The sequence below is a fragment of the Lithobates pipiens genome, unplaced genomic scaffold, assembly GCF_037356315.1.
Source record: "Lithobates pipiens isolate NorthernLeopardFrog02 unplaced genomic scaffold, aLitPip1_a1.2 Scaffold_18, whole genome shotgun sequence".
In the NCBI taxonomy this organism is placed as follows: domain Eukaryota; kingdom Metazoa; phylum Chordata; class Amphibia; order Anura; family Ranidae; genus Lithobates; species Lithobates pipiens.
In genome coordinates, this window is record NW_027507758.1 from 417,971,056 (window position 1) to 417,997,913 (window position 26,858).

The window sequence follows — 26,858 nt, forward strand, 5'->3', positions numbered from 1 at the left end:
TTGATCGGAGTGGGAGCGTCAGTGGAGCTCCCGGCCCCGCCCCCTCTATACTGGCTGGGGAATACAGAAGTCTGGGGTCTCCACTGACGCTCCCACTCCGATCACTGGCTCTCACTACAGCCGCTCTGTTCAGCGCATACAGGCTGTACGGGGGCGGGGTCAGAGCGTCAGTGGAGCTCCCGGCCCCGCCCCCTCTCAGCTGGCTAGCACGGGAATACAGCCTCCCGTGTCCTCTGCACACTCTGCAAAACCTTCATTGGGGCCCCAATTCGCGGGTAGTAGTGCGGGCCCCCCTACAAACATTGGACCCAGGGCAAGTGCCCCGTTTGCCCTGCGCTAAAGACGGCCCTGTCTGCCACGAGCCTACTACTCCATCTGCAAGTTCTGAAACCAACACTTACAGGCACTTGTGTTCCTCCTGGCCCTAGCCACCATCTGTTCCACCTTCAGTGGGGCTTGGGCTGGAAATACAAGGGAGGCTGACCTTGTCATATCAGACTCCTACCAGGTACGTGACAAAATCCTAAAATTATGTGTACTTTCTAAACAGTATATAAAGCTGACAGCAGATATAAATGTAAAACGTATGTAGGGAGATTTGTTTCATCCCCGTGTATCACCTGAGGCTGTTCACTTCAAAGGGTATATGTGAGGTTTTACATTCACTTTAAAGCACTTTATGCAGGTAACTATGAACAGACTTTAGAGCACTCATTGCCCTATCCATGATGGGTCTACTAACTCCAATAACCCTGTAACTGATTTTCTTTATTTTTGCTTACTTTTCTTTATAGAGGAATGATACTCTAAGAAGCCTAAGGATGACAGGCAATAAAATAGGAAACAAGGGAGCTATGTTTTTTGCTGCAATGCTACAAATCAACTCAACACTTGAAGAACTGGATCTTGGTGACTGTGACTTGGTAAGTTCAAAAATTGCAAAGCATTCTTTCTTTTCTGCTTAGTTAAGCCCAGATCTGGCAAAACTTTTAAATACAGAAAGGATAGGTTGGAATATATGATGTGTAATTATTTCTGTGTCCAGTGCCCATCCTGACAGTCAGATGTCACTGTTCTCTGTAGTACAGTACACATAAATGAGCAGCCAGCAAGAATGGTAAGAGATGAAGATAAGAGCAAACTTTTGACCAAAGGTCAACTTTTGCATCGGGTGTGCCGTTTGGTGTGCTTAAAGCCCCATACACACTATCAGATTGTCTGCTGATTTTTTCCTTCAGGTTTACCAAAACCATGTAGTACAAGGGCCTGCCTGATTGCATACACATTGAAACCCCTAAGGTTTGACCTCATATTATATGGTTTTGGTAAATCTGATGGAAAAAATCAGCAGACAATCTGATAATGTGTATGGGGCTTTAGCTGCACATTTTGGGCAAAGGAGTGCATCTGAAACAGCTCATGGAGATGATTTTAAGGCCCTATTAACACTTTGTGTAGCGGGAAATCGCGAGCTATATGTGTATGTCTCTTGACACACACAATACAGCTTGGCCCCATCCCCTGCTCCTTCATCTCAATATTTGACTGACAGTAGCTGGAGCCAGTGGCTCCTGCTGCCCTCCCTGAGTCTTGTGAGGAGAGCAAGAGTTAGCAGCGCTGTTGCTCTTGGGCACATCACTGGTTCGAGATTGGACTAAGGCAAGTATATAGGGGGAGATGAACATGAAAGATAATAAGCCTTTACAACCACTTTAAGTCTTAGGAAAATGGAGAGGATTTTCGACTAGCAATAATGTACATATCATTCCTGCTATTTCACACTCAGAAAATAAATCATTACTCAGAAAAGAGCTCTGCTGCAATGCTAGCATCTGAGCTGATCTAAGTACAAGAATAAATGAAACTCTCTTTATGATAGGCATGTACTCATGATGGGGCCCACAAGTCTCTAACTGTCTGATACATGATAAAAACTAATGTTGGGATCAACTATTCCTTCTTAAAGTGGTTGTAAAGCTTACATACGAAATTTAAAAAAGCATGTTTCTATAGTGTTTACTTGCCTCTCTACAAAGCACTGTCATTTATCTTTGCTGTCTAGTCTACTGTTATCAGCATAATTTGCTTATGACAAGTTTTCCTGACACCAAGAGCTAAAACGGTGACAGGGGAGGGAGCTCCAGCAAACAGCCCGAGACCTGGTTCACACCTATGCAGGTTGCAGTTTACATATTGCAGGTGCATTTTTCAATACACGCTTTTGATCTATTAAAGTCTATGTAAACAAAAAACTGAAAAAAGTCCCTGGCCCTTTCCATAAAATGAATAGATGTGAACCACATCCATAGGAAATCATGTTAGATGGACTGTAGTGTGTTTCTGCAAAACTGAAAACGCACTAAAAAATGCATAGGTGTGAACCAGGCCTGATTGACAGCCTCAGCTCTCTTCCTGTGTGAAGGGGGGTGAGGGGGGGGGGGTTCCTTCCCTCCAGCCAGTTCTCAGAGCTCATGTGGTGTGTAACTACAGATCCCTGGCCCCTGCTTTGTGAGTTTGTGAAAACACCCTTTCATATCTGAGTTTTACAAGGCCGTACAGGATAAAGGGCCTGCAGATAAGCAGGTACAACTTATGTTGGAGGATTTGTCTCATCTCTGTGTATAACTGAAGCCAGTCACTTCACTGGGTATAGGCAAGGGTTACAACCCCTTTAACTAAACAGGTCTAAACCAAGAAGAGTTTTGCTCCCAATAATCCAATAGGAGTTTCTCCTGTTCTAAACTTTGTAAACTGGACTGTCTTGTCAGCATAATATAACATGAGATGGTCACAAGCATAATATCAGGGGCTCAGACTATGGATTGCTTACAGTTATATGCTGCCCTCCCATCACAAAGGAAAGAAGGTAAACAGGCATATTACTGAACAGCGCAAGGGGAAAATTGCAACATTTTAGCCAAGGCTATCCTGATATATATGTGTGGCCTATAAAACAGAGAAAATCACTGTGATATTTGCACAAAAAATAAAGTCTGATGTATTGTCTGAATATTTCACAGCTATTTAAACATTTTTTTTTTTTTTTTAGTATATCATTGTTGTATGTGTTACATTTTTAGTATATTGTTGCTGTGTGTATGTCTTACAGGGAATTCAGAGTTTAATAGCCTTGGCCACAGTTCTACTTAGAAACAAGTCAATCAAGTCTATTAATCTAAACCGTCCTTTGTTCTATGTGCTACAGGTAAGTGATATTATATATGACACATTTTAAAATTATTTTTGCAAATTTGTTACCCCATGCAGTCTGATGCACGCTAACATACGCATTACCTTTATTTGGCTTTAAGGAAGATACAATCATTCACATATCACTGATGCTGAAAACGAATAACACTCTTCAAGAGCTCCATTTGTCTAAACATGAAATGACAGATTTTGGACTTGAGCGACTCTGTGAAGCCTTGCATGAAAATACTGCACTGAAATATCTTGACCTCAGCTGGTATGAGTTTGGTACAATCTCTGTCACCTCAATGTAATATTTTAATTATGTTGAGAAGGCCTCACCTTGTCAGTCAGAGTTATGCCACGTACACACGATCGGACTTTCCGGCAGACTTTTCGATTCGTGCGTGGGCTCCAGCGGACTTTTTCTTCTCAAAAGTCCGGCAGACCTAGAAATAAGACTGGCTTCAAATTTGTCCGCCAGACTCTGCTTTTAGCAGACAATCAGTTCGTCTGTGTGCTAGTCCGACGGACTAAAACCGACGCTAGGGCAGCTATTGGCTACTGGCTATGAACTTCCTTATTCTACATCATCACGTTCGAATCCGTCTTACTTTTGGAGTGATCGTGTGTGGCCAAGTCCATTTGTTTGAAAGTCCGGTGGACCTCAGCTGCAAAGTCCGTCGGATTGTCCGCTGGACCAAGTCCGTCTAAAAGGTCCGGTCGTGTGTATGCAGCATTACACAGGGATATGAAAACCAAAGATGTTAGATTCTTTATAATTGAGAAGAAGCGGTAGGGGATCAATAAGTAATGGATGGACTTACTGCAGTTATATCCCTGCTTAGAAAAAAAAAAAACAAATGGCATATTTTTAAACCATAGTGCTGCTTAAAAATATGCTTTTTGGTCATGTGACCAGCTCTTCTCCAATCATGGAGTTCTTTCTTCTGTGTTAAGCAGAGAGAGTAAGAGAATGCCATAGGACACTGCAGTCTCCACACAGATGCCTGCATTTTATGAATGTGCCATGAAATGTAGACCACTGTAGGAACTATACTAGTGAGGGGATAGCAATATCAGCTCTCCACTATAAATTGGCCCCTAAAGCTGGCAATAGCTATAGAGAGTTAAATCTAACAGATTTATCCATCCACACTGTAGCTAATGTACTTTGACAGTCGGCCCCACTGGCTGGCAAAATACGAAAAAAGTGTTCAGCCAACAGTTTTAGGCCTGGCTCCTTTTTTCAGTCAAGGGATTTTGGGCAGGAGGGGGGGCGATAGTGCTGCCAGCTTAAAGTGTTTGTTAAGCCATATAAGTCTATGCCAGCCCCTCTATTAGAGCCTGGCATAGCACACTGTGTAAGTCTTTTATAAAAACTAAGCTTGTAAATACCTGTTTAGAGCCATGTTCAGGCCAGTCACATGACTAATGGCTGCTGTACAGCTCCAATACATGGCTTCTGCAGGAGAGGCTGAGATCTCCGACGTCAGCTGGGGAGGTCACATGGCCACTCAGCCCTTCCTGCAGTAGCCCTGGAAACTGAGCCGAGAGTCGTGTGACCGGCCTGAAGATCGTTTTAAAACAGGTATTTACAATCCTTGGTTTTTTAAAGAATAATACAGTGTAGTACGCCAGGCTATAATAGAGGGGCTGGCAGTGACCATTTCAAAGCTTTTATTTGTACTAATTGCGGGGGGGGCGGAGACAGAGACACAGAGTTGACAGGCAGGGAGGAGGGGGTGAAGGAGAGAGATAAGAGCAGAGCAGACTGCAGATGACGGAAGGATGTACAGGGCTCAGCAGCCCTGATTTTTGTGGTCAGCGCAGAGAGGGGATACAGGAAGTGACAGGATCAGGTAGGTTTGTTTACAGTTTAGAAAGGGGCAGATTACATAGCACAAGCACTTTTTGGGGGGGTTAACAAACACTTATTATGGAATGGATATGGAAACCTGCAGTGGTGGAGTATGTAAGTAGGAAGTGAGTAAGAAGTCCAATTGATGCCTTTATAAGTTCAGGTCCTGCAAATACTTGTAAAACATATCAAAGCTGCTGAAGTTGATGGATCACTGGCATTTTAATGACTTCTCTTATTTCTAACACTGGAAGTACACTAACAAAGATGCTACTCAGTGCTACAATACTTGCACTACACATAAAACATCCCTTCTCCAGCTACTAAACATCAAGTTACAGTAGAACAGACAACCTCAGCATGTATGGTATATTGGCCTGGCCATAGATAGCCCCCCAAAACAGGTGGTAAACAGGCAGTACAACCATTTTTTCTAGAATAGTGAAGGATTAGCCCTGCATGTAGCTACATTTTGCAAGGAGATAAGAATATGCCCATGTACACTGAATATTGAAAGTGCCACTGTCTGTCTTAGGCAGGCCATACAGTTTGAATCTCGGCTGGTTCAGCAGGAACCGGCCGAGATTCAAACCGTTAATGGGCAGGCCGAATGTAGCAAATTAATAAAATCAATCAACTATGGTACAACCAGCATGCCAGGGTTTACCTGCAATTATCGCTAGCAGTTTCTATAGCCACTAGCAATAATCAATGTTTTTGACCGGTGGGGACAGCTTCCCCCCACTGGGAGAAGACAATGGACTGGCAGGAGGGATTCCTGCATCAACACTGTCTGCGTTGATTGGGGGGGAATTAAGGTTGCAGGAAAGAAATTTTCTCTGTGTATGGCCGGCCTTAGTCCCTATTGAAGAAACAGCTCGGCAATTGCAAGCAGTATCAGAAATCAATTGCATGCTTGCTTTTACTGAGCTGTCTATAGCCAGCCTAAAGGAGCCCATAGATGAGTAATTTTTATTTTTTCTGTTTAACTAGTGGGTTAAACAAAATTAAAAAATACCTTGATTCCTCAACCCACACTCAAGGTGGAATGGGGGAATCCTCCCTGATGTGTATTCTGACAGCAAGGAGACTTCCCCACCACCAGAATACTATAGACGATGGTGCTGATCAAGTGGGGAAAATCCGACAGGCTGGTTGTACAGAAGTTGATTGGTAGAGTGACTTTTGTACAACCAGCCTGCCCATACATGGATTGAAATTTGTCAGGTCCATGCTGAACTAGCCAAATTTCCATGCATGGCTGGCTTAAGCCATGCAGTATACAGGTACACTGAATTTAGATAGTACCCTCTAAATTCCACAGAATTCCTAACATATAATACATGTGTGAATAAAGGCAAAGCTAAATGAAAATGCACATTCACTGTATGCAAACTTCAGATTTCTTTTTATTGATAAACATGTTTATGATTTATTCTTCTAGTAATAAAATCAGCCGTGATGGAGTTAAGTGTTTAGCTGAATTGCTACAGACAAATACAACGCTGGAAATCTTAGACTTGACATCAAACAGAATGGAGGATGAGGGGGCCATCCACCTTGCTAAAACCATTCATACATACAATAGCAGTCTTAAGGCGTAAGTATAGCAGTGCACACAGCCAGGGTTGTATTTACCATAATTTCACTTTAGGCAAAGAGCAGTATCCATAGCATCTAATCAACATCAGCAGTTATTCCTCTCTACTTTCATGGCAAATGAAAGCTACAGTTAGTGTTATTCCAATTACTAAATTGCTGTTTGCTATTGTTAAATAATACTGGTTTGCTTGTATGTCCTCTCAGGATGCCTTTGCATGTCTGAGCAGCCAGTGTGATCATATCACCCTGTATTCAGATCCTGGGAGCAGATTACGAAAAAGTGGCTCCATAGGACTCTTGCAAGGGAGAGGATCAACCCTATACACAGGAAAGTAGGGCCAGTACAAAGGAGACCAGCAGAATGGGGAGGAAATAACTTCTATACATAGAAAATGTCCATATTAAGTCTTCACCTAAGCAAAGTCTTTAATATCACTTTAATGCAACAAGACTATAAATGATATTGCTATTTAAAAATGCTTTATTATTTTTCATAGTAACATGGCTATGTTTCTTTTATTTTTTTGCTCTTTTTAGATTGGCAGTTGTGAGCAACAACATTACTGGACAAGGCCTAAAGGTCCTGGCGGCTGCAATCCAAGCAAACACAAGTTTAGAATACATTTACATATGGGGGAATGTGCTGGATGAAGCTGCCTGTGTGGTATATGTTTTATTGTTTATAGTACATTTATAAACATACATCAAATAAATATCAAGCATACATAAAAACCAGTTGTAGCAGTTTGGAGCAGTTTTGGCTGTGAAGGAATCAGGTGCTCTATAAAAGTTATAGCGCAACTCCACTTTTGTTGAGAAAAAAACCTCTGGGTGATCTATGTACATTGCAAGGATTATAACAAACTTTGTTGCAGATTCCTACCTTTTGTTATTCTGAAGAAAGCCATGTGTGTTTGTCTGTGCCTCTGTACTGAGTGGGTCTAATGGGAGTGGTTTCATAATTATCTGTCAGGTGTGGAGCTACAGGGCACTAATGAGGAAATTTGCTGGGCCTGCATCCCTTTAGACGGGTTCCTATTGAAAGTATCTCTCCAAAAATTTAATTTTTGTTGCAAGGGATGCCTGAAATCTTAAGCAGACTTATGGGAAAATTGGTGAGCAAATCACACAAGCAGGAAATTATGTTTCTGGGGAGTGGTCAGTACTAGACATGTGCAGAGTAAAATATTTCGTTTCGGAATTTCGTTTTCGTCTGAAAACTTAATTTATTTAGTTACTCCCGAAATTCGTTTTTATTTATTTCATTTTTCGTTCAAAAATTGCATTCGTCCGAAAATCCACATGAATCACGGTCCAATCTGTCTTTGAAGGCTTATGGTGTCTGTCGAATGTATAAAGAAGATTCGACGGAGCTAGTATATAGCATACTTTAGAACCCTATTAAAGTCTATGGGACTCCAACGTTCAAAATCTAAAGTGCTCATTTTAAAGGCTAATTTGCAAGTTACTGTCCTAAAAAGTGTTTGGGGACCTGGGTCCTGCCCCAGGGGACATGGATCAATGCAAAAAAAAGTTTTAAAAACGGCCGTTTTTTCGGGAGCAGTGATTTTAATAATGATTAAAGTGAAACAATAAAAGTGTAATATTCCTTTAAATTTCGTAGGGGGGGGGGGGTTGTCTATAGTATGCCTGTGAAGGGGCGCATGTTTCCCGTGCTTAGAATTGTCCCTGCACAAAGTGTCATTTATGCAGGAAAAAAAGTCCTTTAAAATCACTCGCAGCTATTATGAATTGTCGGCTCCCGTAATACAGAGAACACTCATTGAAAGTCATTGATAAAAAAATAAATAAATAAATAAAAAAAAAAGCGTGGGGGTCCCCCAAATTCAATTACCAGGCCCTTCAGGTCTGGTATGGATATTAAGGGGAACCCTGCCTCAAATTTAAGAAAAAATTTGACGTGGGGTTCCCCCTAAATATCCATAACCAGACCCTTCAGGTCTGGTATGGATATTAAGGGGAACCCCGCGTCAAATTTAAAAAAAAATTGATGTGGGGTTCCCCCTAAAAATCCATACCAGACCCTTTATCCGAGCACGCAACCTGGCAGGCCGCAGGAAAAGAGGGGGGGACGAGAGAGCGGCCCCCCCTCCCTCCTGAACCGTACCAGGCCACATGCCCTCAACATTGGGAGGATGCTTTGGGGGTCTGTGACCCCTCAAAGCACCTTGTCCCCATGTTGATGAGGACAAGGGCCTCATCCCCACAACCCTGGCCGGTGGTTGTGGAGGTCTGCGGGCGGGGGGCTTATCAGAATCTGGAAGCCCCCTTTAACAAGGGGACCCCCAGATCCCGGCCCCCCCCCCTGTTTGAAATGGTAAGGGGGTACAAAAGTACCCCTACCATTTCACAAAGAAAGTGTAAAAAATGTTTAAATAAAACAAACACACTTTTGAAAAATTCCTTTATTAAAAATAAAAAAATAAAAAAAAGATTCCAGCGGCGGTAATCCACTCTTGCTATCCATCGACGGACGGTCATATCTCCAGCGATGTCTCATGTCATCCAGCGCAGCGCAGCATCCTTCTTCTGTCTCCGTGTAGGAGACACTACAGACATTCCGGCGGCTGACGTTTGTTATATACGGAGGGCGGGGCCACCCGTCACCTGACCCCACCCTTCTCTGACGCAAGGGGAAACCCGGGGTTCCCCGTGACGTATAGGTGACCCCGCCCCCCTCTGATGTAACGGAAACCTGCCTGTGTTACATCAGAGGGGTGCGGGTCACCCCTACGTCACAGGGAACCCCGGGTTTCCCCTTGCGTCAGAGGGGGGCGGGGTCAGGTGACGGGTGGCCCCGCCCTCCGTATATAACAAACGTCAGCCGCCGGAATGCCTGTAGTGTCTCCTCCACGGAGACAGAAGAAGAATGCTGCGCTGCGCTGGATGACATGAGACATCGCTGGAGATATGACCGTCCGTCGATGGATAGCAAGAGTGGATTACCGCCGCTGGAATCTTTTTTTTATTTTTAATAAAGGAATTTTTCAAAAGTGCGTTTGTTTTATTTAAACATTTTTTACACTTTCTTTGTGAAATGGTAGGGGTACTTTTGTACCCCCTTACCATTTCAAACAGGGGGGGGGGCCGGGATCTGGGGGTCCCCTTGTTAAAGGGGGCTTCCAGATTCTGATAAGCCCTCCGCCCGCAGACCTCCACAACCACCGGCCAGGGTTGTGGGGATGAGGCCCTTGTCCTCATCAACATGGGGACAAGGTGCTTTGAGGGGTCACAGACCCCCAAAGCATCCTCCCAATGTTGAGGGCATGTGGCCTGGTACGGTTCAGGAGGGAGGGGGGGCCGCTCTCTCGTCCCCCCCCTCTTTTCCTGCGGCCTGCCAGGTTGCGTGCTCGGATAAAGGGTCTGGTATGGATTTTTAGGGGGAACCCCACGTCAATTTTTTTTTAAATTTGACGCGGGGTTCCCCTTAATATCCATACCAGATCTGAAGGGTCTGGTTATGGATATTTAGGGGGAACCCCACGTCAAATTTTTTCTTAAATTTGAGGCAGGGTTCCCCTTAATATCCATACCAGACCTGAAGGGCCTGGTAATTGAATTTGGGGGACCCCCACACTTTTTTTTTTTTATTTATTTATTTATCAATGACTTTCAATGAGTGTTCTCTGTATTACGGAGCCGACAATTCATTATAGCTGCGAGTGATTTTAAAGGACTTTTTTTCCTGCATAAATGACACTTTTTGCAGGGACAATTCTAAGCACGGGAAACATGCGCCCCTTCACAGGCATACTATAGACAACCCCCCCCCTACGAAATTTAAAGGAATATTACACTTTTATTGTTTCACTTTAATCATTATTAAAATCACTGCTCCAGAAAAAACGGTCGTTTTTAAAACTTTTTTTTGCATTGATACATGTCCCCTGGGGCAGGACCCGGGTCCCCAAACACTTTTTAGGACAGTATCTTGCAGAATCTTTTCTCTCTGTCAAATCTTTTTTCTCTGTCGAATATTTTCTCTATATAATCTTGGACTAATAGAGGTAAGGTTAGGCACATTCGAACATAGGTTCTATAGACACAGATTGTTGTCAGAGTCATGTCGAATCTCCTATTCTATATCGAACTGTTGTAACAATGAAAACGAAAATAAAGCATTTATTTATGTCGGATCTTTCGTTTTTCGGATTTTGTGCTTTCGTTATCGTTTGTCAAAACGAAAACGAAAATAGCTGAAATTCGGACGAAAATGCATTCGGACGAAAACGAATGCACATGTCTAGTCAGTACAGTACTGTAGCCATATTGCAATGTATTCTCAGAAAATGACATGCAGATTGAAAAGGAAAGACAATTTTTAATAACATTCAATGATTAGTGTTGCAATTATTTACACTATATTATCTTTTCTTTAATTGCTTTTTTTCCCTACAAAAGTGGAGTTACGCTTTAAATTAAAAAAAAAGATATAACAGGAAAAAAGAGGAGAGTTGTAAGTAAAGGAAATTCTCTTAGCTGTCACCAGATCAAGTTTCCGTTTCCCTTCTATTCCTGTTTCAATGACCACTTAAAATTTGGGCTTTTCCTACACTTTTAGTCCAGGTGACAGCGGTAATCAGTCTATTTGACTTAGGTAAATCAATCCCGTTGTCTCTATTTGTCCTGATGACCGCTGTCACCTGGACAAATAGAGACAATGGGATTGATTTACCTAAGTCAAATAGACTGTTAACTTTGCAAGGGAAGTTAAACTTTACATGGAAATTATCCATAGAGCTTAATGAATGAGATGAAGCTTTGCTGACTTCCATCGTCCAATCACGTTCTTTCCTTGCACAAAACTGAATATTCTTAGCATGGTGAAATTCCAACACATTTAATAAGCTTTGGGGAAATTCTAATGTAAAGTGCAACTTCCCCTACAAAGAAGTCCATTTGCCTTTAGTAAATCAACCTCACTGAATCTCCCAAACAAGGATGCAGATTGTAGTTAAACACCCAAAATCATTTCTAACCTATCCCTACTTTACCTAAATTAAATAAAAACATTTGGCTTTAGATACATACTGTATATAGATATAATAGTTTGCACATACAAATTAATACTGGTCTATCATGATTATTTAAAAATGTTTTACACACATACGTACGCATTGCATATATTTTCTTCTATTCTTTCTAAAGCCATTTTAGTTTTGATTAATTTGTTTAAAGCTGAACTCCAGGAAACCTAACAATCCTCCCTTTCATGGTGGCTGCATCGGCACTGCAAGGGTTAACTGCCCATTTTTGTCTAGGGTAAAGCTATTTGCTTATCTGATCATCCGTTGCTGCAGGCTCCTCTGTGCTGTGAGACTGGTCTGGACAGCCTCTTCTCCCCTATGCTCCAGGGTCTAAGGTCCTTTGATGTCATCAAGACCAACACAGTGGATTATAGCCCTGCCCTTGTATAGATTCTGAGGAACAGTCTTCTGCTGGAACACGGGGGGGCGGTGCCGCCTTCCAGGGGAGGAGAGGATCAGGTAAGTTAACTCTTGTAGTATGGGCACAGCCCTGCTGCATGGGAGGGATTTCCTGGAGATGGGCCTTAAATATCATTTGGTGACTAAAATGACAGTTTGACAGCATATACAGAAGTGTAGAATTGGAATTGACTGCCGCTTTCTAACCCAGTATAGTAGTAAAAAACAAAAAAACGATGAGCAGTGTACTATACAACTTGCATATTGTTGCACCATCACCCTTTTTAGGAGTTCCTTTTATATTGTATCTAACAGACAAAATCACAGAAGTTCACTGATATTATTTTTCATTAATGATCATATTACATTACGCATCAACATAATTTGCACCCCAGTGCAATGTGAATTTTTTTTTTTTTAGTAAGATACTAGAGCCAGAGTGATGGCCATACTTACAAAACCTTTCAGTCTTTAAAGACCATGTTAACAGAACGTGGAAGGAAGGCAGGAAAGCTGCTCAGGGCTTACCGTATGTAAAATTTGCTACATTGAAAATGGGAAAGGTAGAGGGTGGTAGGCATCCTAGGGTTGGCCTTACACCTCAGCTTGTAATTGTTCCTACAGGCAGGAGCATTGACTGGATGCATGTGGCTGGTCTAATGTAAGGAAAATAAACAGCACTAACTTTCTCAATCACTTGAATCCCTTCTACGTATTCCACTTCCTCCTTTTGCTCCACATCCTCTTCCCTGCTGCTCCAATATCAACCTCAGTGCATCTATCGCAGACAAGTGTGCTGTATGGTCCTCTCTTTTGGCTAACAGACAATCAAAGGGTACAATGCAGTACACTTCTTGGCGATAGAGAAAATGCACAGCACTGTGCAATGGGGTCGATTTACTAAAACTGGAGGGTGCAAAATCTGGCGCAACTCTGTTTAGAAACGAATCAGCTTCCAGGATTTATTGTCAAAGCCTAATTGGACAAGCTAAATTAGAAGCCGTTTGGCTACCATACACAGCTGCATGAGATTTTGCACTCTCCAGTTTTAATAAATCAACCCCAATGTCTTAGAGGAGAGAAAACTCACTGGGGTTGATTTAATAAAGGCAAATAGGCTAGGAAATTTTCTCTTAGCTTAGAGATTGAGGTGAAGAAGTTTCGCTGACTTCCATAATCCAATAATGTTTTTTTTTTTTCTTGCACGTGATTGGGCATTCTTTGAAAAGTACATTTTCGCCACACGCAGGGAAGATGCCATATTTTGGGGGAAATGGTAGTAGCTATAGCCCTCATACATCTTGCTGTCTGATTTAAGGCAATGGTGCAGACAACTCTTATGCCGTGTACAGACGATCGGATTTATTTCCCGACAGATGTTGGCTGAAACTTGTCTTGCATACACACGGTAGTTTTTGGAAATTTGCGATCAGCTAGAAGGCGCTGATGTACAACATGTACGCCGGGACTACAAAAAGAAAGGTTCAAATAGCCAGTGCGCCACCCTTTGGGCTCCTTCTGCTAATCTTGTGTTAGTAGAAGTTTGATTAGAGACGATTTGCGCTTTTCAGCCTTGTGCTTTTTCGATCGCAGCGTGAAGAATGTGCGATCTCCATTACAAACGCTAGTTTTACCAGACCGAACGCTTCTGTCTTGTACTTGATTCAGAGCATGTGTGGAATTTTGTGCGTCGGAATTGTGTACACACGCTCGGCATTTACGAAAACTGATTTTGTCCAGCTCTCAAATTTTGTTGGTCGGAAATTCAGACAAAAAATGTCCGATGGAGCCTACACATGGTCGGAATTTCCGACAAGCTCACATCGAACATTTGTTGTCAGAAATTCCGATCATGTGCACGTGGCATTATACAGCTGGAAGTAGTACAAGGGCTAACAAATACAACTGGCCCTTTGAGGACAAATATAATGCTGATGCAGCCTGCGATGAAATTGGATTTGACACCCCTGCTCTAGGTAATTAATTGACTCTTCCTGTCACAGTGTAACTACCTGCCCGTGGCGGAGGTATGGGCAGACAGCTGCACAGACAGTCTGCAGGACCGTGCCATTACACCCCTGATCGGGGGTAAAATGCTTTATAGCTTTCTAACAAAAAAATAAAATAAATAGCTACAAAAAATGTGCATTTAATATTTTTTTTTTGTAAAGGTGAACTTATCCTTTTAAATGTCACTGGTTCTATTTTATTTAGTCTATGGTTTAAAAAAAAAAAAAAAAAAAAAAAAAGTTTTTTTCTTTATCATTTCAGGCATTTTCAAATCTACTTTCAACTGGACGTCTGAGCAACTCCTCAACGGACGTACAGCCGTATGTAGTAGATGGATGTGTCTATCTTGCTGAACTTTTTCATGGACTCAAAAAGCATTATTACTGGACCCCAAGTTATGGTGTTGCAGATGATTCAGTGTGCAATTCTGGTCTTGGATTAACAAATTATTAGACATTGTAACATCTGTCACATGTGTTCTTGCATGTACATTTATATATATATTTTTTACCATTTATTCTGATTTAGATTATTTTAATAAAACATTCAAAATTACACAGGATGTCTACTTTACATATAACATACAGTATGTAATACATAAAACAGTCTTTTAGAGGTGGTTGAATTGACTTTCTACCATCTGTTCTTCTTTCCCTTCATTTTTACCTTGTGAGTCCTCACTTACTAATCTGTGTCTAAGGGAGGAGCACTGTTGTAAGCATAGGATAGGAAATCTTTTAGCACTACACAACACCTCTTCTTCTCCTCCTATTTACAATTCAGGGAAAGTGTCCTGTAGTCCTTAACCCACTTCCTGGTAACATTGTTTAAGAGTACAGTGCAGAGTGCAAAGGACAGCATAGAATTTGTGGCAACTTACTGAACAGAAATAAAACAATTTTAATGGTACATTTAACCACTTGCCGACTGGCTCATGCCGATATACGTTGGCAAAGTGGCACAAGTGCGCAAAACGACATACCCAAATGTCATTTCGTCATCTGCGGCTAGCGGGCACGAGCCCACTGTGGGAGCATGCTTGCAGATTCAATGTCCGCCAATGGCTCGTGATCATATAGCACGGAGAGGCAGAAGAGGGAGATGTAAACAAGGAATTTCCCTGTTCTGTCTAGCAACATGACAGGGATCTATTGCTCCCAGTGATCGAGAGCAGTGATCTCTGTCATGTTCTAGTGAGCTCATCCCCCCTACAGTTAGAACATGATGAGGAAAACACAGTTAACTCCTTGATCGCCCCCTAGTGTTTAACCCCTACCCTGTCAGTGACATTTACACAGTAATCAGTGCATTTTTATAGCAATGATCGCTGTATATATTGCAATGGTCCCAAAATAGTGTCAAAAGTGTCCGATCTGTCTGCCGCAATCACTATAAAAATCGCAGATTGCCACCATTACTAATAAAAAAAAAAATATTAAATTATAAAAATGCCATAAATCTATCCCCTATTTGTAGACGTGATAATTTTTGCGCAAACCAATCAATATAGGCTCATTGCGATTTTTTTACATATTGCATATTACAAATACATATTGGCCTAAACTGTGGAAGAAATTAGTTTTTTTTTATATATTTTTGGGGGATATTTATTATAGCAAAAAGTAAAAATATTGCTTTTTTTTTTTCAAAATCGTTCAAAAGAAAGCTCTATTTGTGGGGGAAAAAAAAATCTGTCAATTTTGTTTTGGTACAACGTTGCATGGCCGCACAATTGTCAGGTAAAGCGACGCAGTGTTGAATCGCAAAAAAGGGGCTTTTTCAGGAAGGGGGTAAATCCTTCCGGGGCTGAAGTGGGTAAAGTTGGTATGCAAAATATTTTCAAGGCACGGGCAGCAGGAAAAGTGAGTGTTTACAGTCTTCTTATATAGGTAGGGCTTGCTTGAAAAATTTTTGTATGGTCACAGGGTTGCTTCAACAGACCAAAAGGGGGCAAATATGAGAAGCTTATTGTTAAGGTTTACATATACTTTAAGGCTGGGTTTACACCTATACTTTAAGGCTGGGTTCACTGGCTCTCTATGGAGCCGGTTCACATATCTCTGCAACGGCTCCGAAGCGAATTTGCACAGGAGCCCTGTGAGTCTTTTGGTCCATTTCAGGTCTGAATTCAGCCAAAAATTTGGGCTGAAATCAGACCTGAATCGGTGAACCAGAACACACCAAACCCCTGCTGTGAGCCGCATGCAGCGATGTTGCGAACCCAGCCTGAAGCTGATCTGCAGGCTGAAACACATCACATGCTTGCCCTCGCCAAATACAATTCTAGGTGAATAGCCATGCGTTGTGCCTAATGATGCCAAGGGACTGCCCACAGGCTGGTGCTCTGGGGAGGAGAGGACAACACTGGGACCTTCTTGAAAAGGGAATGGGGTAAGTAATACAGCCTCTTCCTCTACCCCCTAGAAACAATATCCCACCCAGAGTTCAGCTTTTGGGTCCCCTACACGTGCTACTTCTTCCAAAAGGTAGATAGGCAAGCCTGAGCATGTTCTGTCATAGATTATGGCTGTTCAACAGTCGGCCAACCAGTGCTTGTAAAGAGGTATTTATGATTACTGAGATAAATGTATATCATATATATATCTGTAAATCTGTACAAATCAGTAACAGATGGTAACTTAGAACATTTCATTCTGCCAGATAAAAGAGCTGAAATGAGTCAGATTGGGATTGTACATTTATAGTTGTGCTTCCATGCATGGTTGGTTGTTCAAAAGTATCACGCCTTTATTCAACTAAATATTCTCTACTACTTTAGTAAATCAATACCAAAGATATAAATGGGTCCATGATGTGTAATTCATCTTGTATCTATTTTGGATTATTTAAAACTGCAGTAAGCTGTGATTTCCTTTCTAATGAAATTTATTACAGTCTTAGCTGTACAAAAGCCCAAAATATATTTTTATATGGACACTGACTTTTGATGGGCTTTATAAGCTACAATATACTCATACCACTGCATAAAGAACCACATTTAAATAAGTGCACTTTCAGATAAAGTACATGTACCCAGCTTGCCTAGTCCTAGTGATCTAAGTATCCAACTCTCCATTATCTCAGATGTATAATTACCCGAATTTGAGGTAGGATATGTCAGGTAACACTGTGGACTCCCTATTACAGGTAAAGTAGAAAAATAATAGATCTACTGGCAGGATCAACAAGTAATAAAACTATGTTACTGGAAAAGGCAAAAAGAACATATAAATGAGTAAAAAAGAAAAAAAAAAAAAAAAGAAAAAAAAACCAAAACCAAAAGACATTATAGCAGAAAAATATATATCAAACACACCAATCCAGACTATTATAAGTAATCATAATCAAATAATGTAAATAGCCATATACATAAATACATCAAACTACTCATTCAAAATTGAGGCCCATCGGAATTCTGGTTTGCAAAGAAAAAAAATCCAGAAAACCTCATGTTTGCACAAAAGCCTGAACCCATCCCCACTCCTCCTAGGCGTGGCAACCTTTTCGATGCCCTGAATCTATATCAAAGGCAGTTGTCCACATGGTCATACATTGCTCCTGGCAGGAGTTGACAGTTGGAGCATTAAGGCAAGATCCAGACATCATAGTGGTTAGCAGGGCTGATCTTTAGGCACTCTGCTAAAAGGGGCTCATTGAGTCTGCCAGTGATAATTAGTGACACTGCTGCCACAACCTACAGCAGTCTTTCGTCATCCTCACTTGAGGAAGACATAGGTTTGGATCATTTGCTCTATTTTACATGCTCATGCCCACTCTTCAATTTTATCTTCAGTGTCCAAATGATCTTCCTGTACATAACGTACAACACAGTAAAAAACAAACATAAGAATGCGAACTATACACTAAAACAAGCATAAAACATAACAGTAACATGAATTCTTTATAATTGTACCAAAGTAATCTTCATCAAAAATAGTGATGCTGCTCTTGACACCACCCAAATGACCCAGCCTCAGCATGGATATTGGTGACTTCCTTTTGGAATTCGGTGGACCAAAACATAGCATGGGTGTAGGCCTCTCTTTTTGTATGAGGTATGGGTGAATGGGGAGCTATGAGCCCTGCCAGCCTCATTTGGGGTAGGTGTGGTGCTGGTCTCAGCAACACTCATGACCCTGAAGTCTTCTTGGAAATTGTCTTAGCTTCTTATTCATTATTGTGATAGGTAGTACTAATTTTACAGCTTTTTTCAGAGTAGCCATCTTCATGTTCAGACAATACTCTAGGCAGGAGTTGATGGTTGGAGCATAAAGGGAAGATCCAGGTTTCTCAGTTAAAACCTCTATCAGAGTAGTCAGCAGAGCAGTCTGCTATAAGCACTTCATTATTGGGCCAGCCTTAGCATAGGTGTTGGTGTCTTTCCTTTGGAATTCGGTAGATCCAGGCTAAGAATGGGTGTAGGTCTCTAACTTTTCTCTACTCCCATCTATAAATGAGGTATGGCTAGCTTAATTTAGGGTGAGAGTGCTGCTCAGCCAAGGCATGGCTTATTTTTCCTAGGAGTGGGCAAAAATGGTTAAAGGACATGCAGCAAATGACCCTGAAGTCTTCTGGAAATTGGATTATCTTCTAGTCCATTAGGGTGATAACTACTACTGTTTGTGCCTATTTTTTCAGAGCAGCCATCTTCATGTTCAGACATTGCTTCAGGCAGGAGTTAATGGCTGGAGCAAACGGCCCTGAAGCCATCTGGAGATTGGCTTAGCTTCTAGTCCATTAGCGTGAGAGCTACCTCTATTTGTGTGCGTTTTTTGTTTGTTTTGTTTTTTAGAGTGGCCTTCTTCATGTTCAGACATTGCTTCAGGCAGGAGTTGATTGAAATAAACAGGCCATAAGCTTTCTGGAAATTATCTTAGTTTCTGGTCTATAAGGGCGATAGGTATTACTATATGTGCAGCTTTTTTCAGGGTGGCCATATTCATGTTCAGATATTGCTCCAGGCAGGAGTTGATGGTTAGAGCATGAAGGGAAGATCCAAATTTCTCAGTTATGACCTCTGTTAGAGGGGTCGGCAGAGATGGTTGCTATAAGACCTCCATTATTGGGCTGCCAGCGATAACCTGTGACACTGTGGAAATTGACTCATAGCAGGTTCTATTCATCCTTACTTGAAGAATGGTTGTATGCTCATCACCAGGCTAAGGATCACAAAGGAAAGCAAGAGCTTCTGATAGGTTTGGATCATTTAGTACATTTGACATGCTAATTTGACCTTTTCAAATTTATCTGTAGAGTCCAGATCCACAGCAGCCCTCTTCATGATCAGATTTTGCTTCAGGCAGGAGTTGAAGGCTGGAGCAAACGGCCCTGAAGCCTTCCAAAAATCAGTTTAGCTTCTATTCCATTAGGACTATAGCTACTACTCTCTGTGCACAATTTTTTCCAGAGAGGCTTTCTTCATGTTCAGACTTTGCTCCAAGCAGGGGATGATGGTTTGAGAATAAAAGGAAAATTCAAGTTCCTCAGCTGTGACCAGAAGGGCTGTATAGCAGTTTTTTTTTTTTTTTACACCTTTTGCTATAAGGAATGCATTATCGGGCTCAATAACTCTTCCAGTTATAGTCAGCTTTGCTGCAGCCATTAACTCATAGTAGTCTCTCATGATCCTCACCTGAAGGTGGGTACTATCTGAGATGCTCATCACTGGGTATAGGATCTCAAAGCACAGCAAGAACATCAGATAGGTCCAGATCATGCAGTGTATTTTACATGCCCATTCAAAATCTTCAATGTCAGTCGCAGTGTCCAAGTGATCTTCCTGTATAGGAGTAACAAGAGATGAGCAATAAACATTAAAAACAATATTAAAAAAAATCCACTAAAATAACAAAAAGGAATAACACAATAGAACAGCAAATTTCTACTTACCGGTATATCTAAGTAAGCTGCATCAGAAGTAGTTGTGTGGATTTCAGCACCACTCAGTGACCCAGCCTCAGCATGGGTGGTGCTTGTCCCAGCAACAACTCAACAACTATGGATTCAGCAAAGACATAGGTGCTGTTTGTGGTGAGGCATGGGTTTTGATGTTAGCTTTCAGAGAGCTGCTGGTGCCTCTGCAGATCCCCGCTGAGCAGGCTGATGACAGGTCCATATCCACTCCGCTGTGCAGAGCGGACACAGTCCCGCTCTACTCTATGGGGAAATTGAATGGAAATGGACCACCTGTCTGTTTCCATACAATCCGATCTGCTGGGGCGGATGAAAAATAGGACAACTGTCCATCTGTTTTTTGCAGGCAGAATAGGATCATATGGCGGCAGGGGACAGCGGACACACCTGCCACTCCACAGAGTAGACTGGAGGGTCTCTGATCAGGTCCGCCTGAAAAACGGTTGAACTAGATGGACTTGTGTTTCTATATAACTAAGACAGGTCCGCCTGAAAAACGGTTGAACTAGATGGACTTGTGTTTCTATATAACTAAGACAGTCCGTGTGAAAGGGCCCGAGGCTTAAAGGAGTTGTAAAATCATAAGGTTTTTTTCAGCTTCAGCTGCTGTCTCCATCCTCATTGGATAGATTGATAGCAGCAGGAGCCATTGGCTCCTGCTGTAATCAATCAAATCCAGTGACGTGGGGGGGGGGGGGGGGGCAGAGACCTGCTGTCTGTGTCAATGGATGCAGCAGCTGGACGCGAAGGCGTGCAGCTCCGTGAGGGCACCCGATGAAGAGGAGCCAGGAGCACCAACAGGGCACCCCAGAAGAGAAGGATTGGGGCTGCTCTGTGCAAAACCCTTGCACAGAGCAAGCAAGTATAACATGTTTGTTATTTAAAAAAAAAAACCTTTACAATCACTTTGACTGGCCTGTTCAAAATCAGACAGGTAACAAGCCTAATAAGCACACATTGCACAGGTGTGGCTTGCAGGAAGGAATATTTCAGCTATAGGATGAAAACATTGCGGCAGGCTGCTGCTGTTATATTTAGGTAACTATGCATCTGAGGCAGGAGAGAGTTAGATACTTTAAGGAGGCTAGATGCAAAAATTATGTACTTGTTCTTTTACTATAACTGCAGAAAATGATTTATTCTAGCCAGGGTCAAAACCAGTAGTTATAATAATCAATGTCATAAATGATGGCATTTAACTGTGTTAAAAAGGTTTACAACCACTTCAAGTTAAAAAGCCATATCAGGATCCTTATGTACACAGTGTTGTCTTTACAAATTTTTTTAATAGCTTATTTTTCCTGGGAGTTTAGCTTGAAATCCCTAACAATAAATCTGCACTTGTGTTTTCTAAAATTCTACTGTAAAATTAATTCCTAAATAGTGTTTTACTTGGAAGCGCGCACAATTTATTGCACACAATTTCAAAGGGAAAAAGTAAATAAAACATAACAAAGCATACCAAGTATTGTTTTTTCGTCCACATGTAGCGTTAACCTATATTTAAGTAACGATGAACCAAAGTTGTAGAATATGCTGCATGTCACTTCACTAAGATATAATGACATCAATGTGACATCTGCGCTGCGGTCAGACTGATGTCACCGGTTCCTGGACAACTAAAAGTCTAAATACCGGTTCAGCTCACAAACTTGCTACCTGCATTTGTGAATGTTTGACTGGTACGCTATAAATATAGGCAAGGTAATAGCATGTGATTTTTGTGTACGTTATAAAAGAGCAGTACTATTAACATTAATAAATACAGATAAAACACACCTGAAATAAATTACCTAAGGCACCTTATACTTGAGCAAATAAATTGTGAAAAGTGTTGAGTCACTATTAGTAAATTACAGAGAAATCAATGTACTAATTTGTCATGGTGCATATCATTGTGAAAAAAAGAGGGAGTAAAACAGAGCACAAGACACCTAGTGCAACAAGAGTTATCATTTAAAGTAAAATGTACCCATCTGCTGTATATATACAAAACTCTATATTACTATTCTGATAGCACCACTATTTTACCCTCTTTAAACATCATTCATACAGACATCTAGGCAAACGAGTCCCTGATAATAATGTGTATTTTTTTCTGTGGCCTCTAGACCATATTCCTAAATAAAGGCTATTGTACTCCCTGCTAAGCATTTACTTACTCCTGGCCCCTGCATTTACTTTACTGGTGGTGCACAGCTTGGTAAATTCTGAATAAAGACTAAGTGCATAACCTGTAGGGTTCAGAATCCAAAATGTAGCATCACAATTAATTTCTGGGTCTTTAGATTGTCAGAAATGATAATTACCTGCAAGAGACCAAAGTAAAGAAAACACACTTCTAGAGGTCCCAAAACAATGGCAGAATGGTAAATGATGTTAGGCCCCTTTCACACATGGGGACATTATGTCCGTATTTCATCCATCCGTTTGCGGATGAAATACAGACATACATGCATCCCTATGGGATAGCGGGCGTCTGCGGATGAACATCGTTGTCCGATTCTACAGACGGAGGAAAATCCTATTTTTCTATCCGTCTGCAGAGCGGATCGGATGAACACGGACAGGCGGACCTTGCTCATCCAATACCCCATAGAGAAGAGCGGAGAGCTGACAGGGCCCTGTTATCCGCCGGCTCAGCGGGGACAACGGAGCGATCCCCGCTGAGCGAGCGGATCATCACGGGGCGGATCATTACTGTGTGAAAGGGGCCTTAGAGAAAAGAGGACACTTGGAAGCTAATGCACTTCATACATAGATTATGCTGTACTAAGAGATAGGTGTGTAAGAAAAAGAGCACTTGGTTCAGGATGTGATCAAGAAACACAGATACTAACCGCAAATTACACTCATGACAGATACATACTATGTGCAAAAGTCCTCATGTCCTGTCCATAGGACAGCAGATTCCTTACTACTTAGTATACAGGGTATGATTTTCATAAAGTGGAGCAGAGAACGCAAACACAATCATGTGCCTTCTAACAGCGGTTTCATTTTTCTTTTATTCTGTTCTAAATTATAACAGGAAATGTGACTGGCTGCTATGGGCAAAAGCTCGGCTTTCCAAACATTTTATTGTAGTTCTTTTTATAAGTAAGACCCTCATGGCCTGCACAGAATTAATCCAACTGTAGTAAAACTTAACAAAAGGTTATAATCCTTCCTTGCACCATCCAAAAAAAAAAACATTCTTGGCTTTACATACACTTTAAATTTCAGCAAATTAGTTATATAACTCAATTTATACAAACGAAAAAAAAGGAAAGTGGAGACATTGCCCATAGTAACCAATCTGGCTCCAGAAGCAATTCTGTTTAGAACATGACAGAAAGAATATGATCAACTGCCATATATTAGACACACTGCACTGCACTTTATGTAAATCATTTGTGTTATGCAAGGTGCACTTGTTATTTTTGCAGCCCCTTATTGCTGAATTGTTTGTGTGTAATGACAAATATATTGTTTAAAAGACACAGAAACAGGAAAGCTTCCTTAGGCCCATTGACACCTAAAATGTCCCTTGTAGTACACTGTTCACTTTAACGACATGCCGACAGGCTCCTGTAGATATACGTCGGCAGAATGGCATGGCTGGGCAAAGTAACGTACCCATACGTTACTTTAAATTTCCTGATACCCAATTTCATTTTCGTGTCACAGAGCTGAAGAACGAGGAGATGCCGACGTAAACACAGCATCTGCCTAGTGACAGGACACCGATCGTCTGCTTCCTGTCATCAAGAGCACCGATCAGTGTCGTGCCACTGCTAGTCCACCCCCCAGACAGTTAGAAACACTCCCCAGGACACACTTAATCCCTCCCCGCCCCCTAGTGGTTAACCCCTTTACTGCCAGTGACATTTTTACAGTAATCAATGCAATTTTATAGCATTGATCACTGTATTAATGCCAATGGTCCCAAAAATATGTCAAAATTGCCCGATGTGTCCACCAAAATGTCGCAGTCACAATAAAAATCGCCGATCGTCGCCATTACTAGTAAAAAAACATTATTAATAAAAATGCCATAAATCTATCCCCTATTTTGTAGACGCTATAACTTTTGCGCAAACCAATCAAACGCTTATTGCAATTTTTTTTTACCAAAAATATGTTGAAGAATACATATCGGCCTAAACTGAGGAAAAACATTTTTTTTAATATATTTTTTGGGGATATTTATTATAGCAAAAAGTAAAAAATAATGCGTTTTCTGTAAAATTGTCGCACATTTTTTGTTTATAGCGCAAAAAATAAAAACCACAGAAGTAATCAAATACCACCAAAAGAAAGCTCTATTTGTGGGAAAAAAAGGACATCAATTTTGTTTGGGTACAACATCGCACGACTGCGCAATTGTCAGTTAAATCGACGCAGTGCCGAATCGCAAAAAGTACTCTGGTCAGGAAGGGGGTAAATCCTTCCGGGGCTGAAGTGGTTAAGGAGCTGTCACCACACTACAATAGACTGGAAATTTGACCTGCACTATTTTTTGTAACACAATGTGCACCGCAACGTACATTACTGTATGCAGTTGTAGTTCATTGCAACAAGTGTGTTTGTGCATTGGGTAGCTATTGAAATTGAAGGGCACCAGACTGCACTGAGACGTGTGTGCTGCATTGCCACATGATACCACAATGCATAGATATGTGGGCCCTTTACTGCTACAGAAGCTAAAATCTGTTACACGATTTTTTTCTCGCTTTGGATCTAAAAACAACACACAACTGACTTTAGGACTGCCATTCAAATTTAAACTGAGTGTTCCTAGACAATAGGGACACAGAAATAATACATTTTTCTGTTACTGATAACAGCAGCAAAAAAATACCTGCTAAAATGTATTTTTTTTGTTATGTGCTGTGGTGAAACAAATAATATTGCCCTGCAGACTTTCAGTACATTTGCTGTAAAAATATAAACTGTGGCTCTGTATAATTAGTGACAGATGTCCTTAATAAAGACTCCGAAGAAAGACTCTGATTATCTGTCAGAGGCAGCAGCATTTGATGGTCTTCTGGACCAATGTGTAGTGTGAGTGGTAAGAACAGCTCAGACGGCTTCAGATCAAGAGTGTCAGTCAGTGGGCTTTTCTTGGCAGAGTCCTCATTGCTGACTGAACCATCAATGGTTTCTGATTTATTTCCATCTTCATTTCCTGAAAAAGGCAAACACAATATAATGAGAGCAACAAAAAGCAACTCAATACTGCCCAGAAGGTAGATGATCATGTTTACACAAGTACTGTATAGTGGGGAAAATAAATTATTTGATCCCCTGTAGATTTTGTAGGTTTGCCCACTTACAAAATAAATTAAAGGGTCTAGAATTGTTATCATAGGTGTATTTTAAATGACAGACAGAATATGAACCAAAAATCCAGAAAAAACACAGTACAAATGTTGTAAATTGTATTGCAGTTCAGTAAGTAAAATAAGTATTTGATCCCCTACCAACCAACAATAATTCTGGCTCCCACAGACTGGCTACAGCAGGGATTCTCAAACTACGGCTCTGCAGCTGTTACGAAACTACATATCCCATGAGGCATTGTAAAAATCTGACATTCACACACATGACTTGGCATGATAGGAATTGTAGTTCCTGAACAACTGGAGGGCCATAGTTTGAAGATTCATGGGCTACAGTCAGGCATGGACTGGCTATTGGGACTACCAGGAGATTCCCGGTGGGCCGAATGGCTCAGTGGGCCAGTCTGGTGCAGTCCTGGAGCCACTCCTCTCTGACAGTGAGTGATCGCGATTTCACTCTTGTCAGGAGGAGTGCTCCGTCACTTGCTGGAGAGAGCATTAGGCATTATGCTCCCACCAGCCTTCAGGGGGAGATAGACGGTGGCAGACTTTCCTTCTCTCTCCCCTTATCACTTGTTATCCCATGACTGGAGAGAGGAAGAAAAGCTGCATTCACAACTGTAAGTGTGAGGGGAGGAGAGGGAGGACACTCTGATGTGAAGGGGGCTGCTGGTGGGGACTCTGATGTGAAGGGGGCTTCTGATAAGGGACTCTGATGTGAAGGGGGCTGCTGATGGGGGCTGCTGGTGGGGACGCTGATGTGAAGAGGGCTGCTGGTGGGGACACTCAAAATTAAAGTGGGCCGGTCTTGGTGAAGTCCAGGGCCAAATTTTTGTCCCAGTCCAGCCCTACCTACAGTATGTGCTCATATGATACACTGATTAGACCTGTCAATTTAAGAAGGTGCTCCTAACGACAACTTGTTATGTGTATAAAAGACACTTGTCCACAGAATCTCTTTCTGAAATTAAAAACTCAATAACACCGCTCCCCACATTATCCAGAGATCATGTGGAGATAATGGAGTCAGAGTTTACGGAGAGGGAAATAGCGGCGGCCATTAAATCCCTGCACCCGTCAAAATCGCCGGGCCCGGATGGTCTCTCGGGCCACTATTACCGCAAATATAGCGAGATTCTGACTCCTCATCTCTGCTCTTTCTACAATGAGTTACGTAGGGGCTGCCCTTTGCCTCCACACGAGAATAGGGCTTACATACATGTAATTCCCAAGCCAAACAAGGACCACGGTGATTGCACAAATTACCGGCCCATTTCTCTAATCAACGTGGACCTTAAATTAATGACCAAGATAATGGCTACACGTTTGAATGGGTTCCTAGCACACTATATTCACCCAGACCAGTCTGGGTTTGTCCCTACTAGACAAGCCCCAGATCAGACCAGACGCGTCATTGATCTTATCTCAGCATTGAATTCAGGTTGGGATGGAGGGGGACAGAGAGGAGCACTACTGGTCTCTCTCGACCTGCATAAAGCATTTGATTCTTTG

At 41.7% G+C, this 26,858-nt stretch overlaps 2 protein-coding genes across 3 annotated transcripts in view; one reads left to right on the top strand and one right to left on the bottom strand.

The window, feature by feature from the left end:
• Nucleotides 1–14,664, top strand: part of LRRC34 (leucine rich repeat containing 34) — a 44,367-nt gene extending 29,703 nt beyond the window's left edge. For both annotated transcript variants that reach the window (XM_077488012.1, XM_077488013.1), the window contains exons 6-11: nucleotides 795–923; nucleotides 3,110–3,205; nucleotides 3,312–3,466; nucleotides 6,495–6,650; nucleotides 7,190–7,316; nucleotides 14,371–14,664. In XM_077488012.1, coding sequence (XP_077344138.1) covers nucleotides 795–923; nucleotides 3,110–3,205; nucleotides 3,312–3,466; nucleotides 6,495–6,650; nucleotides 7,190–7,316; nucleotides 14,371–14,562 — 855 coding nt within the window. In that variant the 3' untranslated portion in view covers nucleotides 14,563–14,664. The remainder of the gene's footprint in view (nucleotides 1–794; nucleotides 924–3,109; nucleotides 3,206–3,311; nucleotides 3,467–6,494; nucleotides 6,651–7,189; nucleotides 7,317–14,370) is intronic.
• Nucleotides 14,665–21,288: 6,624 nt separating this feature from the next.
• Nucleotides 21,289–26,858, bottom strand: part of MYNN (myoneurin) — a 37,952-nt gene continuing 32,382 nt past the window's right edge. Inside the window, exon 8 of the mRNA XM_077488009.1 lies at nucleotides 21,289–25,192. Coding sequence (XP_077344135.1) covers nucleotides 24,930–25,192 — 263 coding nt within the window. The 3' untranslated portion in view covers nucleotides 21,289–24,929. The remainder of the gene's footprint in view (nucleotides 25,193–26,858) is intronic.